Here is a 15,529-nt window from a genome sequence, read left to right as displayed (position 1 = left end):
ACCTCCTCATCCCTCCAAAGAGGAGGAAAGACTCCATCGCCTGGATCCAAAGAGGGCTGTGAGTTTTTATTTGGACAGAACGAAAGACTTTCGTCTGGATGATCAGCTCTTCGTTGGCTATGTTGGTCATTCGAAAGGAAGAGCGGTGCACAAGCGCACTGTCGAGATGGATTATCCTTACCGTCAAGATCTGCTACGCCCTAGCTGGTAAGACTCCTCCTGAGGGTATTAGAGCTCATTCAACTAGAGCTAAATAATCTACATCTGCTTTGGCCCGGGGTGTTCCTGTGGCAGATATTTGTAAAGCCGCGACTTGGGCCTCCCTCCATACTTTCGCAAAGCATTATTGCTTGGACTCTGAGATGAGGAGGGAGGGCCACTTTGCGCGCTCTGTCTTGCAAGACTTTCTGGTATAGGAAGGTGGACACCCTCCTCCGGGAGTGGGGACTGCTGTGGGAATCTATTCACAAGGTGAGGAATCCACTGGCAGATGTGTCCATCAGAAGAACAAGTTGCTTACCTTCTGTAACGCTTTTTCTGGTGGATACAGTATCCTCACTGGCCCACCCGCCTCCCCGTTGTCCACCTTTGTATACCGTGAAAGAGGTCTTGTTTGAATTGTTATGCTTTCTTGTACGTTTGTAGGAAATGCTTGGTTATTTGGCATTCCTTTTCTTTGTATACTATGTATATGTGGTTGTATATTGTACACTGTGTATACTTTGAGTCTGTCGTTGGTCCACCTGTTCGCCTCGGAGGCACGGAAAAAATGGGTGGAACTGACGTCATCACGCCGACGGGGTTCTCTTATGGCTCCGGTGACGTCATACGGAGTCGCGAGCGGAGCCGATGCATTAGGACGTCGTCTGCGTGGAGTGCTGGGGGGGAAAAAAAAGTTCCGTGGAATGCTGGCGCAGGGGATATTCACAAGTTGAGGAATCCACAGGCAGATACTGTATCCACCAGAAAAAGCGTTACCGAAGGTAAGTAACTTGTTCTTCTGACCCCCTAGGAGGTGAGAGCCCTGCTGGCAGAGGCCAGAAACCATGCCTGCTCTGGAGAGATGTTTAAACCTCCTCCTCCAGGAATGTTAGTAAATCAGCATATTAAGGCAGGAGACCTCAAAGGCCTCTGTGGCCTTTGATGCGCGCCTCTCAGATTCTGCATACAGGGAAGATGCCACCCCCCTGCCCTGGGCCCATCTGGCAACAGGACAGGCGGGAAAATTAGCTATGCAGGAGGCATGTTGCACTGTCAGGCTGGACACATATCTAGGGTGACCAGCCTGAAGTGAACACAAAGTTAGCAATTCCACCTTCTTGTGTGTGGTGGCATTAGGAATTCTGGCACAGGGTGATGCCCACTCCCTAAGGAAAGTGGTCATCTAGGGGTTTAGTGACCACAGGGGTAAGTATCTTAATACTACCCCTCACTCACCTTGACACCCATAAATTGAGAATTTAGGGGACCCTCTGATACCAGGACTTCAGATTTCAATGAACACAAAGTAGTGGAAACAAAAAACTGCTGACCCAAGAACAGAGTAGCATGACTGACTTAGCGCCAACCCTGCCTGCATGCCTGTTGAACCTGACCCTCGTGGAGCAACCGGCTCGTCCTCCCACTGTGCAGAGTCCAAGAAACCCAGAGGGCTGCCAGTGCTTCACAAAAGGAAGTCCCTTGGAGTAGAGGAGATACTCCCCTGCAGCTGTCCAGGAAGAGTTCACCATGCTCCTACAGTAGGTCAGATCCGTCTTCCCTCCAAGTGCGGGAACACCAGGACCGACCAGAGCTCCTCACTATCAATACCGGGGGTACCAGACCCCTTGCAGCAGCCAAGACTTGTGTCCAGTCCAAAGAACAATGTCGAGCAAAACCAACCTGCACATTAAGGGACTTCAGAGACAGTGAGACTTGCACAGAGTGGCCCAGCTGTCCTGTTTGCCCCCCCCGTAGAACCAAAGATAAAAAAGTGAGCATTTGACCACTGCCACCCGACACCTTACTGTGCCTCTATACCCGAGCTCCACACTGCGAGTCCAAGGGAGATGACAGTGCCCATGGGGTCCTGAGACACACAAGAGCCAAACCCATTCTTTGGTCTGGCCAGCCAGTTGCTGCCTGCAGCCTCTTTCTGCAGGCCCCCTCCAACCACGAGTGACTCCAGCACTGAACCAGGTGTCTAAAGACACCACTGCACCCGAGCCCTACAGCCAGAGGAGAAGTGGCCCAACAATGTCCATACGTACCTGAGCATCTCAACCCCACTGTGGGTTCCTCTGGACTGGGCCCACAGTTGCAGTTTGCAACTCTTTCTGACCAGACCATTCCCAATTGAAGTGAATGGTAAATGAGATGCCGTACTATACCTCTGCACCTAGACCACCCCCCCCCCCCCAGAGCACCCTGGGGTGGCCTGTTGGTGTAGCCTTGGACGTTGCCCCCACACTCTCCTTACCCGCAACTTACGGGACTGTTCTTCTGGACTTAAGTGCCCGAATTCAGTACATGTTTTTCCCCATAGGATAACATTACCGTTGCAAAAATTGCAACTTTTGAAAACTGTAAAAATATATACCTCAAAGTACTTAGCTGATTCCGATCTTGGTATCTAAATTCATATAGATGTACATGTTTTTTGTAAATTGGCGTTGGATTTCTTTATTTAGTGTATCTTACTTACTGCCTGTGTGTGTGCAATAAATGCTTAGCATTACCGTCTGATATGCTTAACTGCTTGCCCACACTAGTACGAAAGATCATTTGGGGTATCAGTTGTACCTCTGTAAACCAGTTAGGATTTGCTTGGACTCCTTACACGGTGTACCTCGTTTTTGTCCACTATATAACGTGCCAACTTCCTACACCTTGTAAGAGAACATTTTTCAAGCTTGAAGCCCAAAGCCACTTGCTAAACTTTAGAGATCTTTGCACCTCGAATACTAACGCTTCGGTTTTCTCTCCGCTTACTACTAAATACTAATAGAAAATTACTGCTCCATTGCTGGAGTAAATGTAGTTTATGCTTAAGTCCCTCTGGTGCTTAGTCCATTAGGATTAGTTAATCCTTCCGCAGTAAATCTGCCAATTTTGGGAGACAAAAAAGACTACTTTTAAGATGGCTTGAAGTAGGTCTGTGAGAAAAAGGCCAAAATGGACTTCTGCATGCATGCAACATTACTTCAGGCCACTTTTAGGTCTCGCCTACGCAGCGCGCAAGTGTTGCTTTGGAGACCTCTTGGTATCACTACGGACTTTTTGGGAAACTCATGCATGTTCTGCACTGTTTCCAACGGGCACTCGTGCCCGTATGGAGTTTACCTTGCGGGAGCGAGCAGCGGCGCCATCTGTTACCAATTATCGTGCTCGCGCTTTGAAAACAGATGGTGCCGCTGCTCGCTCCCGCAAGGTAAATGCTGAACATGTCTCAGCGACCCTGGGGAGGGAGGCGGTAGCGGACAGATTGAAAAAATAAACAAACAAAAAAAAGAGACTAGCAGGATATTTTATTAACTTTAGAATATGCAGCAGCGCAAAACCGGAAATTCCCATCTAAAGGACGATGCGCTTCTAAAGAATGTGAACATACATATTTTGATTCTGTTGATGTATCACAGGGAGTCAAACGAAAAAAGCAGCTCCTCCAATTCTCAGCAAATGTCCATTTGTATGTACTTCCTTGGGCTACGTACTGTAGATATGAGACAGTTTACCGCTTTGGTCGCTAGTTGGTATTCTTGCTCTCTCCATGGAGCTAGAGAAAACAAATAGACCCGAGCTGCTGAAGTGCATGACTATAATAAGCACATGTTTTATTGGAGCAGATAACTAGTATGTAGCAGGGACGCTTTCCTCAACGACGAGGATAAAGGTTGCGCAACCTGCAGAAAGTGGCCTGTGGGGAACCCAAGTTCATCCTTGATTTCGGTCTTGGGAACAGCACGTACCACTGCAAAGCACAGACTGAAAAAATTTAAAAAGTAGACCGCGCGCATAAAGCAAAACCCCAGGCCAAAAATTAAGAGTACCAGAGATGACCAAGGAACACAAGCACAACTAACACAAAGTGCCAAAAAGTAACCTGAAGATTAAGAAAAAACTAGGCACAAAACAAACCCCGCCAAAGTAAAAAGAACAGCGTCCCTGTCAACTTCTTTCTTGCCAAAGCTATAAACACACTAACCGGAGAGCGAGACGGAGGGAATCCTGCTGCAACAGCCAGCTCAATCACCAGGCAGACCCGCCCCCATAATTATGCACGGTTTACTAAATGTAAAACACACTGCGTAAGCAACCGGGCTGAAATCTCCCACCTGGCTGCGGCCTCGGGTTGCGGGTGGACTGCAGGCATGCAGAATGTCACTACCATGCCCAAAGCTGGCTTGTGGGGATTTCCACATCTGCTTTACAATCAAAACTTGCACCGCGAATACTGCAGAGAGCCACTTCCTTTAACAGCCAAGCGCCGATGGGAAGAATGTGTGACAAAGTTACGGATATTTATAGAAGCAACAAATGCAATCACTGGGAGGGGAAGACCAGTTCCACTGATACATATATTAGTATAGGCGGTAGGAACAATTTGCTTTATTGCATAAAAGGGAAGGAGGCAGCTTAAAGAACCTGTGACATGTTAACCCTTCTATGGAAGCTGTAAAAGAGGTAACAGAAAATAAACGTACGGTGGACATGTCCAGACAATATGCAGCAAAAGATATATAAATCCACTACCTTGTGTGTGCATGTCGCGATTTGTGATAAATACGTATGTTCAGAGACGTGCTAAGGCGTGGGCAACTGCCCAAGGATGCCACCTTCCAAGGGGCCCCTGGGAACGTTAACTTTTATCCCTTTGTCCATCTCAAACTTCAACATATGATTCAATTTAGTCTGCCATCATGGCTCTCGAATTAACAGAAAATGGGTAATAAAATGTCAAGTTGTTCCAAACTGGGGCCCCCAAAATATTTTTTCCATTGAGCCCCGAAATCCTTATAACAGTAGTGCGTAAGTTTAAAAATTGACTATCTTAGTTTAACAACATTACATACATACTGCATTGGGTTTGAAATTATATTAGGGCGTTGTAATTCGAATGTAAACTCAACCTTATTGGCACTGACTAGCAGATCATTTTGCCCAGCACATGATTTTCTGAGGCCTGGTATCGCGTACAGTCCGTGGACCTAGTCGTGACAACAGGGGAAATATTGTGTGACCAGATAGCATTGGCTGAGTGCATCCTGGGTGGTTGGGAACTGCCAGTACCACTGCAAAAATATACCAAATCAGGGGGTAAGACGATTCAAATAGGGAGTCCACTGTCTGATGGATGTAAGCAAAGTAAGACAGTATATGGAAACACGTTAATACTTGATGTAATCAAAAGCATGTGAAACAAGCATTGGCATAGCCAATAGGTCTCGCTTTTGGGACCTTTATAAGTATTTAGTTATGCAGCACAATATCCTTGGTGCAACAATATCAACTGTTGCATGGCTAAACACTTATAAGGTCCCAAAGGCGAGACATATTGGCTATGCTAATGCTTGTTTTAAATTGAAATGTGTTTTAAAAATATACAAAAAACTTTGGGACATCCTGAAAAGAAATTTTGTTTTCACTTTAACCTTCTCGCAAGGTTATCGGCAAGACTGTGTATTTAAGCATAACGGTGAGCTTGAGTGCTCTCTGGATTCATATGGTACCACAAAGAAAACTGTATCTGATTCAACAAGACAACTGATCATATGATCCCCACGTGATCAAGGCTTTAGCACCTCTGTAAGTCCATAGTAAGTGGTACCTCTGTTACCTAGGGCATAGGTACTAAAGAGGGTCCCTAATAGTTGCAGCATATCTTGTGCCATTCTAAGGGGCCCAGCACCAAACTCATACAGACTGCCACTGCAGGCTGCGTGTCTTGGTGCTCTAAAAAGTGAAAACATGACATGTCACACAACCCTGTGTGCCATGTCCCCTAACACTGCATGTATTATTTGTAAGTCACTTTAGAGCCCTAAGGCATGGGGCATTCTTTTACATATGTGGACATATCGGCATGAGCAGATATGCCCTTGTGCTGGCCAGTTCAATTACTGCCAGTACAAGTGACCAGGGAAGTCATTTCAAGTACATGTGCTGGACACTGGTCAAAAATGAGTTCTCTAGCTACATGATGGGTTCACTGAACCTAGAGATGTTTGGTTTCAAACATCTCGTATTAATAAACCCACACTGATTCCAGTGCTGGATTTATTAATACATGCACCAGAGGGCACCTTAGAGGTACCCTGTGGAAACCTACCAACTACTAGTGTGCTGACTGACTAGCCAGCCTGCCACCCCAGATGAGTTTCTGACCCCCAGGAGCCTTTGCTCTCAGGAAGTCAGGATGTTCACACCCTCTCCTTCCGGATAACTTTCAAATTAGCATTCCAAAGCAGGGAGCATTAAAGAGCCCAGCACCTTTGGTATGTGAATCTGGTTTCCCTCACAGGAAAGGATGCCAACCACCTCCATGCCCCTTCCCTTCCCCCCCCTGACCAGGTCCCATTTGGCACCTGGACAAGGTGGGAAAATTAGTAGCCAGGGAGGCGTGTTCATCTTCAGGCTAATTCCACACCTAAGGTGGTCTACCTGCAGTGAAGATGAAATTTCAGAGTCTGCCATCTTTGTGATGGCAAACTTAAGAACTCTAGGACAGTGTTATTCCCACTTCCTACAGAAAGTGGTCATATGGGGGGGTGTAGTGACCCCAGGGATAGGTAGCCCATTGGCTACTACCCTACAATCCCCTAACACCCCAAAATATAAAGGAGATAGTCGCAAGAACTGAAGAACCAGTGACAACCTTGCCTGCCTATCCGCTGACTTCAACAGTTGCACCAAAGATGACTTGTCCTGCAGCTGCTGTGTCTCCAAAGCCTGGGAGACTTGCCAGCACTTTGCCCAAAGAACCAGGAACCCCCGTGGAGCAGTAGAGCAGCTTTCCTGCAGACACCTCAAGAGACCTTGGAGGACTCCGGACTGCCAAAGCCCAACCACTGAATCCGAGCCACCTAGCCCGAGCTGAAGTGGACCAACTGTGCCAGTGTGATTCCTCAACTCTCCAGAGATGAAGGCTACCTTGGACTTGTCCTCTATGGACTTCCTGACTTTGCCTGCAGCCTTTGTGTGCATGGCCCCTCAACCGTGAATGTCCCCAGTGACAAAACCCCAAAGCCTCGAAGTACTTCTGCACCCGACGCCCCTGGCCTGTGGAGAAGAGGATCAAAGGTGTCCCCACTTCCCCAAGCTTTATGAGGCCTGAGCCCCCCTGTTTCAGCCCGACTGACCTTCCAATCCAAACCTGTAGCCTCTTTTCACAACGACCAGCCCCCATAGATTAATATTGGGCACCCGATGCTGTATTGCACCACTGCACCCTGCCGCCCTAGTGCCGCAGAAGGTGACCTGCTGGTGCTGCCTTGAACCTTGCCCTGTATTCCCCTTAAGTCCTGAGGATTGGTCTCATAAGTCACTGAAAGAACTTTTATGCAGTATTTTTTTTCCTCCCATAGGATAACCTTGCTGCCTATGAAAATTGCACTGTGTCCATTTTTAAAACCTTAAAGTATTTCTATCTCGAAACGTGTATATGTGTGTATATATATATATATGTGTGTGTGTTATTTTTATAAACTGGCGTGGATCTCCTTATTTAGTCGTGTGTATCACTTTTATTCACTGTGTGTATTTGGAAATGTCTCCCACTACCCCCTAGCAGGGCACATTGGGATTGATAAAGCAAGTCCCTGTCCACTCATAAGGGAATACCTAGACTCTTTGCATGATATACCTCTTTTTGGTATATCATATAAAGAGCCAGCTTCCTGCAACAATATGTACATCTATGTACTTTGATATGTTCGGCCACCTCTTTCCTCTTGAAATGTCTGTAAGGAGGACATGACCATATAGGCACATGATCAATCTGTATTTCAGTAAATGTGTTCTGGGGCCCCAGCATCTCTAACCCTTCCGTCCCCAACATACCGCCTGACTCCCCGGATACTAATGTATACTGCTGTCCCATCCCTAACCATAACACCTGTTTTGCTTGCAGAGTTCTTTGCTGATAATCTAGGGGACTTCTTCATCTTCCTGAGGCGCTTTGCAGATGATATCCTGGAGACCTCTGCAGACTCCCTGGAGCATGTTCTGCACTTTGTCACTATCTTCACTGGGAGTGTAGAAAGGTGAGGAGCGTTTGCAGGCATAGGATGAGATGTCGAAGGTGATTGGAGTTTAGTGGCATAGGGCAGGCAGAGTTGAGAGCGGATTATTCTGTGCACCAGACTAAGGAGTGTTTAGAAGTAAAGACCCTCTGTACTAGGCTGAATATTTTAAAGAGCTGCCCGAACATTGCTGGCACATTCTTGAAATGTAGTGCACTATGCCTTGGTGACCCAGAATGCATAGTGTATTGGGTTGGGGGTACAGGACTTAGAGTTTAGAATGGTCCTCATTGACCTTGAATTGGTAATTTAGAAAGGTAAGACACCCTGATAGCCAGGACCATGACCGTAGAGGAGGCCTCCTTGAACCAGAAGGTGGGGAGTGGACTGTAACAAAGAGAGAGGTATTCATATTTGGACGACAGTCTAGAGCAGTGAGAGCCCATGTACCAGGATGGAAAGGACCTGTATGGCAGAAATTGTTGTTCGGCTGATGGCAGTAGCGCAGAAAATACAGAGCTGAGGAAGCCGCACATATGGTCCATGGTGACAAGATGTACTGTTGAGGTGGAATGACAATCTTTTTAACTGCTGGCACAATGATGGTATAGACCAGTTTCATACTAAAAGGCATGTGCTTGGTGATCTTGTAAGACGTCATTCTTGTTTGTGGTTTAAAGTGTGGTAGAATACTCTCCGTCAGCACTAGCATCAAATGTCTGCATTCTTCACTACCCCCATTTCTAGAAAAGCCTACAAACACTCAATAGTTTTCCTCCAGAACAGTCATCTGACTAGTTCTAAAGTGCCTAGAAACATAGCATATACCCCCATATGCCAGTGATATTCGAGTCTGCTATAGTGTGTGCTTGTAGCTGTCTGCTGACTTCTTGTTTGGCATCAATGCCCAACTGAATGCCTCTGCTGTTCCAATAGTATGTACAATGAGGCGATGCCATCTGGCTCAGCTCTCTGCCCCTATGAAACCTTAGCATCTTGCTAACGATCTCTGCTCTGTGTAGTAGGCACCACTAGCTGTATTGTCCCATGTTGCACATCTACCATTGTATGTATGTTGAGATTCTATTCTCAGCTTGTACTTGCCCTCTATTGTCAGTGGCTTCTATTTCACGGATTACTTGTCCACATCTGTGTGCTCCTTATATCCATGCATTTGTATCACTCGCCCCCACTTTCCTTTTCTCTGGGCAATTTCTTCATCACAGATGGGTGGGGAGCACATGCCATGAGAGTTGTCTTCCAATCATAACCCTGTACCTTGCAGAGTATGTCCTCCCCATTCTGCCCCGGAACCCAACATGATTTTGCATGTGCCTGCAGGATGAAGAACCCCCACCTTCGTGCTAAGCTGGCGGAAGTGCTGGAGGCAGTGATGCCCCACCTGGAGACTGTCCAGAACCCATTACTGTCCAGTGTCTTCCAACGAGAACGTGTCTTCTGCTCCTACCGCCATGCAGCACATCTTGCAGAGGCCCTAATCAAAGTCTTTGTAGACATCGAGTTCACAGGTATGTAGGACGGAACAAATGCCAGTGACATGAATGTTGATGGACCAGTGTCTGTGGTGGGTACGTGCTATGCAGTTAGTGCCACTGATAGGCACATGGGAGTGAACCAGTCGTGGACATGTGAAATGTTGTGAATGCTAATGGCAGGAATATGGAATGCGTTCTAATGTGGAACACATGTTTGTATTTTTCCTGTACAGAGTACCCAACATGATCTTCTGTTTTATTTTGTTTCTCAGTTCTTTCTTTCAAATCCCAACCTGGCAACATCTGCACAGGAATTCTTCCAAACCTATGTTCTGAATAATAGTATGTTCCAGACACAAAGGCACTTTCAGTCTCACTACAGTCAACTGAATGCTGCAGGCCGCTACCTAACGACCTGAATCATTGTACATAGAGAGGGTCTTCGTCATGCTCCATTGTCTGCTTCAGGGTGGCGATAGGTGTGAACCAATCGACTTTGAGTCCAGTGGCGTCCTTCATGCTCACCCTTAATATTGTTAACCAGATGTTCACTGCAATGCTTGAGATAGCACTATAGAAACAAGATGTTTTTCCTGGGTGTGCATAGTAGGATCCCCCTAACGTGGGCAAATTCTGCATCCCCCTAGTTGCCCCATACAATAATTGGGAGTCAGGACCATTTTCCACATTTTATTCATTTGTTGGGAAGTAATGGATCACCATTTCCTGTTGGTTTGTGTTTTCAGACCACTTTATGGACTTTTCCCTAAAGTGTTCAGATTGTTTGTTTTTCTCTTATTAGTTTTGACATAAAGGTTTTGTAGCCATTATCAGATGATTGCGGTTGGATTTTTCCACTTCACTTGTTCTCTGCTTTCCCCACAAAATGACCTATAAATAGAAGCAACTGAAAAACCTAAGCAGGCAGTTGACTTCAATAATTAAGATATGAAGCTGGGGTTTAATATGTGTGGGATTGTCAGGATGGTAGACTTGTACACAGTCTGTGAAAGTAAGCTTGATTTCAAGCTTTAAAACAATTGGTACATGTGAGGTACCCTTTCAGTGGTGAAATATATTTTCTAGAGCTGTATAGCTTTACAATCTTATGGCTGTGTTGTAACTCCTAGTACTAATGTAAACGCGGTCAGGATGATTAAATGCTGAGCTCACCTCTATTGGAAGTAAACCCAATGATGGTTCGGTGACCAGTGGTGTAACATCAGCCCCTGCAGTGTATAGGCGGCCCATTGAGCTCCAGGGGGCCGCCTCCACGGACGGCAGGCTCCTGGCCTGAGAGCTCTTGACTGGGTCTGGGGTTGGGTCTCTATGTACTTTGCAGGGAGGCCACCTCCTGTTTGGTGATGCCAGAACATAATTTGACCTCTTATGTCCTAGTTCTAGATGGCTCTGCGTTGATTTAGATAATCTACAAGAATTGAGTAGCTGTAGAGAGATAATTAATGGGTGATCCATTGGAGTTGTGCTACAAATTTGAGTGGTTCAGTGGCTTAAGATGATGGACAATTGTACAAAGACCCAGTAAGAGATTTCTAGAACTTACCTTTTTCTGCATGCTGAGGCGCTGTGTCTGGCCTTACTCAAGATCTATCTACAATAGCCCAATGTTTTTTCAGTCTAGCTGACACAAGTAGTTATTCTAGTTGAAGTGTATGAAGAAAGGATCACAATATCCTTCACACTTGCCTGTCAATGGAGGTAGAACATCAAGTTTCTCTCTTTTGTTAATTCAAGAACAAACCATTTAAAAAGGCCATGTTGTCCCTCATCTTTTAAGCAAGTGTGAAAGGTGAGGATTTGAAGTGACAAAAAAAGAACTTCCAGCAATGGGCCTCCAAATGTCAATAAGATCTGAAAGTTTGGATTCCAGTCAGAGACGAATAATGATAGTCTTTTTCCAAGATGTAGTGTTACAGTTTCCTATTGGCAAGCACATTTGTGTCCTTACTCCACAACGTGGTACATTAAATCCATGTGAGTGCCCTTGTCTATGTGTTGTGAGGAATTTTGTTGGGAGTCCTGCTTTAAATATTAAATGCACTATAGTGAGAAAAATCAATGACTAGGCAGACTAGCTATGAATACGAAGTGTGATTCTATCTCGATTTTAGTTATCCCCACTGCTTTGGCTTGCTTTCTAACAAATTAATTTCTCTGTGCATTTTGTCTAGGTGACCCACATCAGTTTGAGCAAAAGTTCAACTATCGCCGACCCATGTATCCGATCTTGAAGTATATGTGGGGTCAGGAATCCTACCGGCAGAGTATCAAGGTGAGGAAGCTAGTGTAATTTTCTTTTTGTTGTGTTTTAGTAGCAAGAAGCATGCCTGGGTACTTGTCCAATCCATTGTGCTCAAACTCCTGGACTAATGTCTGGCACTACCTCTTTTTAACATAAAACCACTATGCGAAAAGTGGGAGAGCTTACAGAGGTATGTGCACTGTGTGAACTTGTGCAGCATCTCTTTTTCATTGTGCTTGTGGAGGTCCTTTCAGAGCAAGTAGCACTTTCAATAGTAACCCAGTTCCGTTACTGTTAACTGATTTGTCTTCAAGAACATTTTGGGGAGGCATGAAACCACCTTTCCGGAGGGTACCTTGGAAATGGCTCTAGAGATGCATGCAGGGGCTCTGCTCTCCATCTGATTTTGCCTTGTTGCTAGTGCAGGACCTTTAATTTCCGACGGACTACTTTGGTGCCTATGCAGCAGCTCTACATTACAACTGACTGTTCTTTGGTGCCTTTGCAGCAACTGGCAAACTATGCTTCAGAGAACCTGGAAGCCATGAATCCCCCTCTATTTCTGCGCTTCCTGAATCTGTTGATGAATGATGCCATCTTCCTGCTTGATGAAGCCATCCAGGTGAAGTGTGACCCTGAGCCGTGCTTGTGCTTGTACTTGTGCTCTTTCCCAAGTTCATTTTAATGTATCTCTTGACCTCCGCAGTTGAGAAAAATATGAATTGATAGTTTAGAACTATCTACATCCTCCATTAATTAATATACTCTGTGCTTACAAAACAATTCAGGGAGGTTTAATATGGTGTAACTTCTTGGGACAGCGAATTTTGGGAGGACTTTTATACTGCAAGGGTTGTCTCTAGTGCCGAAGGTACAGGACCCCTGATGAATTTACAGTGGGAAGGCTAGAGCAGCCAAGAGTTTGAAATGACTGAGTCACTATGAAGAGATTCTGAATACATGGGTTTTGCGACATTTTTCGAGACTTAGTCAAACATTTTACCTTTCTCAAGTTTAGAGGGCAAACCAACAACCTGTCCTTTTAATCGTTCTTAAGTCGGGTGATTTTTCTTTCCGCCCGCAGTACTTGAGTAAAATTAAAATCCAGCAGATCGAGAAGGACCGTGGAGAGTGGGACAATTTGTCCACTGAGGTTCGCAGAGAGAAGGAGGCCAGCCTGCAGATGCTTGGACAGTTGGCCCGATTCCACAACATCATGTCCAATGAAACTATTGGAACTCTGGCATTCCTAACCTCTGGTAAGAATTTTACTGTAACCTTCCAAAACTTTCTGTAATATTGGGTAATAGTCCTGCACTTCTTACTGAAACCAAGAGTCCTTTCTCAACTTGGTTTAAAGCTATCCACTTCCTCACCTCAGCTAAGAACCCCGCTCTTTCTTTGCTCTGCTAAAACACATGCTCCCTTACCTCTGGTAAGAATGGGTTAAAGCTCTTCTCCCACTTCTTCACCTCTGATAAAGACTTATTTGCTTCCTTGAGTAATGCTACTTTGCTCTTCCTCTCCTGTTATGAGCCCTACCAATCTTCCCCAGCCCTCCTGTTAGAATCAGCTCAATTGCGTGTCAGACTGTAATTGGGTTATTGGAGATTTGGTGCTATCTGTTCTTGGTGATTGTCATTCTCAGCTCCTCATTCTTAGAGTGACATGCTTTCACCCAAAACTGTTTTTTTCCCCAGAGATCCGATCTCTGTTCGCTCACCCGTTCCTTGCTGAGCGAATCATCTCTATGCTAAACTACTTCCTGCAGCACTTGGTGGGACCAAAGATGGGCGCTTTGAAAGTGAAGGACTTCAGTGAGTTTGACTTCAAACCGCAGCAGCTGGTGTCTGATATTTGTACCATCTACCTGAATCTGGGGTAAGGATCTTCTTACTGTACGTTTCATAAGTTCCCAAACTATGTGTAAGGGATATTTATGTGTCTTGTACTCTACCATGCCAGGCAAAGGGTCTTCATTTGGGGTCTAGCTTGTCTTATTCGTTTTCTTCCAGCCTGTTGTAATGTGATTCCTTCTCCTCACTAGTTGTAATCACTCTTATTCTCCCAACCTGTTGTAATCCATGTTCCTTTCCCCAGTTGTTATAATGCTTTTCCCTTTAATTTCCTGGTTGTGTCTTCTTTTTTTCCCCTCACCCTTTAACGTTGTGTAATCCATTTTCCACTACTGGTTGTAATCTCTTTTCTTCCTGTTCTCTCTCTCTAGCAATGAGGAAAATTTCTGTGCCACAGTGCCAAAGGATGGACGCTCGTACTCCGCCATGCTTTTTGCCCAGACATTAAGGGTCCTGAAAAAAATCAACAAGCCTGGGAGCATGATTGTGGGTTTCAGTAACCTAGCAGAGGTGATTAAGGTGAGTGATGTGGCACCAGTCCGTACACAGGGAAGTAATACAGGAATTGTGTTGGTAGCATGGCTTGGCTACCTTGCAGTCCGAGTCAAGGGAATATAAGATTAGTAAACGTGCTTGTCAGATGAGATAGGTCTATTCCTCTTTTTGTAGTTTGATTGGGATGGTATTTCCTCTCCATTTTTTGGAGGAACATGCTGAAAAGGGCATTCAAGTCTTTCATTGCTGTAAAGTAAATGTTCAAGGCTCATTACAGCTGTCTTTTTCCCAACCCTAAATTCCTCTAGTTATTACTCTGTTCCAGGAAGTGGAATATAGAGGTCAGAGTAGTGCTGCTCGTGTGTATGTTGACATGTGCTTGAGGGTGGCATGCTCATTTTTGCAAGCATTGATGGATAGTGGTGTAATGGACAAAGTTACTTATGTGATTTAAGTGATGAAGGGAACAGTGACCTCTTAACCCCTTCAGTGCCCATGACGAGCTGGACTCGTCATGGGCCGCGGTGGCGCTGTGCCCATGACGAGTCCAGCTCGTCATAGACCCCGCCCGCTAATACAACGGCCGGCACAGGGCGGGGAAAGGGGCGGGCACTGAAGGGGTTAAAACCTGTTCTGCTATTGTGCATTGCGCTGTAAATCATAAATAGGCCTACATACATTTTAAAAAGGAAGAGTGGTGTGAGGCTAAACTCAACATGCACCAAACATCCTCTTTTTCTCCTTTTCTTGACTTCAGTTTTTTAATTCCTCTGCTCCCCTTTTTAAAGGCAAGGGCCCCAGAAGTATCTTTTTTCTAACGCCTTTATATTTTTTCTTTAGCTATCCAACATAACCGCAGTTTCATTGAAAGCAATTATTTGGCCCATACACAAAAGAAAGCAAACCCTCACTTCTTATTCTGCATCATCGACGTCGGTACAGTGTAATAAACATTTATTTATTACATATTACTTTACCCATGTAGAGAATGTCCATACACTCCATGCCCCTACTACCGTGCTCGCTTGCATTGTATACTCCTTTTCAGACTCCACAAAATAAAGTAGCTTTAGCTCAGTTGCTTCAGCAAAATGTGGGCCTCCTAGTAGAGTGCCGGGGAAAAGTGGGTGGGGTGGGCGTCCGCCCCTGCTCTGCAGCCAATCAAACTGTACTATCGAGCAGGGCATCTTATTTGGTACA

At 45.4% G+C, this 15,529-nt stretch overlaps 1 protein-coding gene and 1 long non-coding RNA gene across 2 annotated transcripts in view; one reads left to right on the top strand and one right to left on the bottom strand.

Moving 5' to 3' along the window:
• Positions 1–15,529, bottom strand: part of LOC146856942 (uncharacterized) — a 385,883-nt gene that overhangs the window by 120,050 nt on the left and 250,304 nt on the right. The gene's annotated exons all lie outside the window — the stretch shown is intronic.
• The window catches only part of UBE4A (ubiquitination factor E4A), a 218,920-nt gene that overhangs the window by 147,194 nt on the left and 56,197 nt on the right, over positions 1–15,529 (top strand). Inside the window, exons 12-18 of the mRNA XM_085647409.1 lie at positions 8,108–8,240; positions 9,561–9,748; positions 11,908–12,008; positions 12,487–12,600; positions 13,063–13,237; positions 13,679–13,859; positions 14,206–14,353. Coding sequence (XP_085503535.1) covers positions 8,108–8,240; positions 9,561–9,748; positions 11,908–12,008; positions 12,487–12,600; positions 13,063–13,237; positions 13,679–13,859; positions 14,206–14,353 — 1,040 coding nt within the window. The remainder of the gene's footprint in view (positions 1–8,107; positions 8,241–9,560; positions 9,749–11,907; positions 12,009–12,486; positions 12,601–13,062; positions 13,238–13,678; positions 13,860–14,205; positions 14,354–15,529) is intronic.

The sequence above is a fragment of the Triturus cristatus genome, chromosome 3_2, assembly GCF_964204655.1.
Source record: "Triturus cristatus chromosome 3_2, aTriCri1.1, whole genome shotgun sequence".
NCBI classification, from domain to species: domain Eukaryota; kingdom Metazoa; phylum Chordata; class Amphibia; order Caudata; family Salamandridae; genus Triturus; species Triturus cristatus.
Note: the sequence above shows the minus strand (reverse complement) of the source record. Positions and strands in the feature narration are given on the sequence as shown.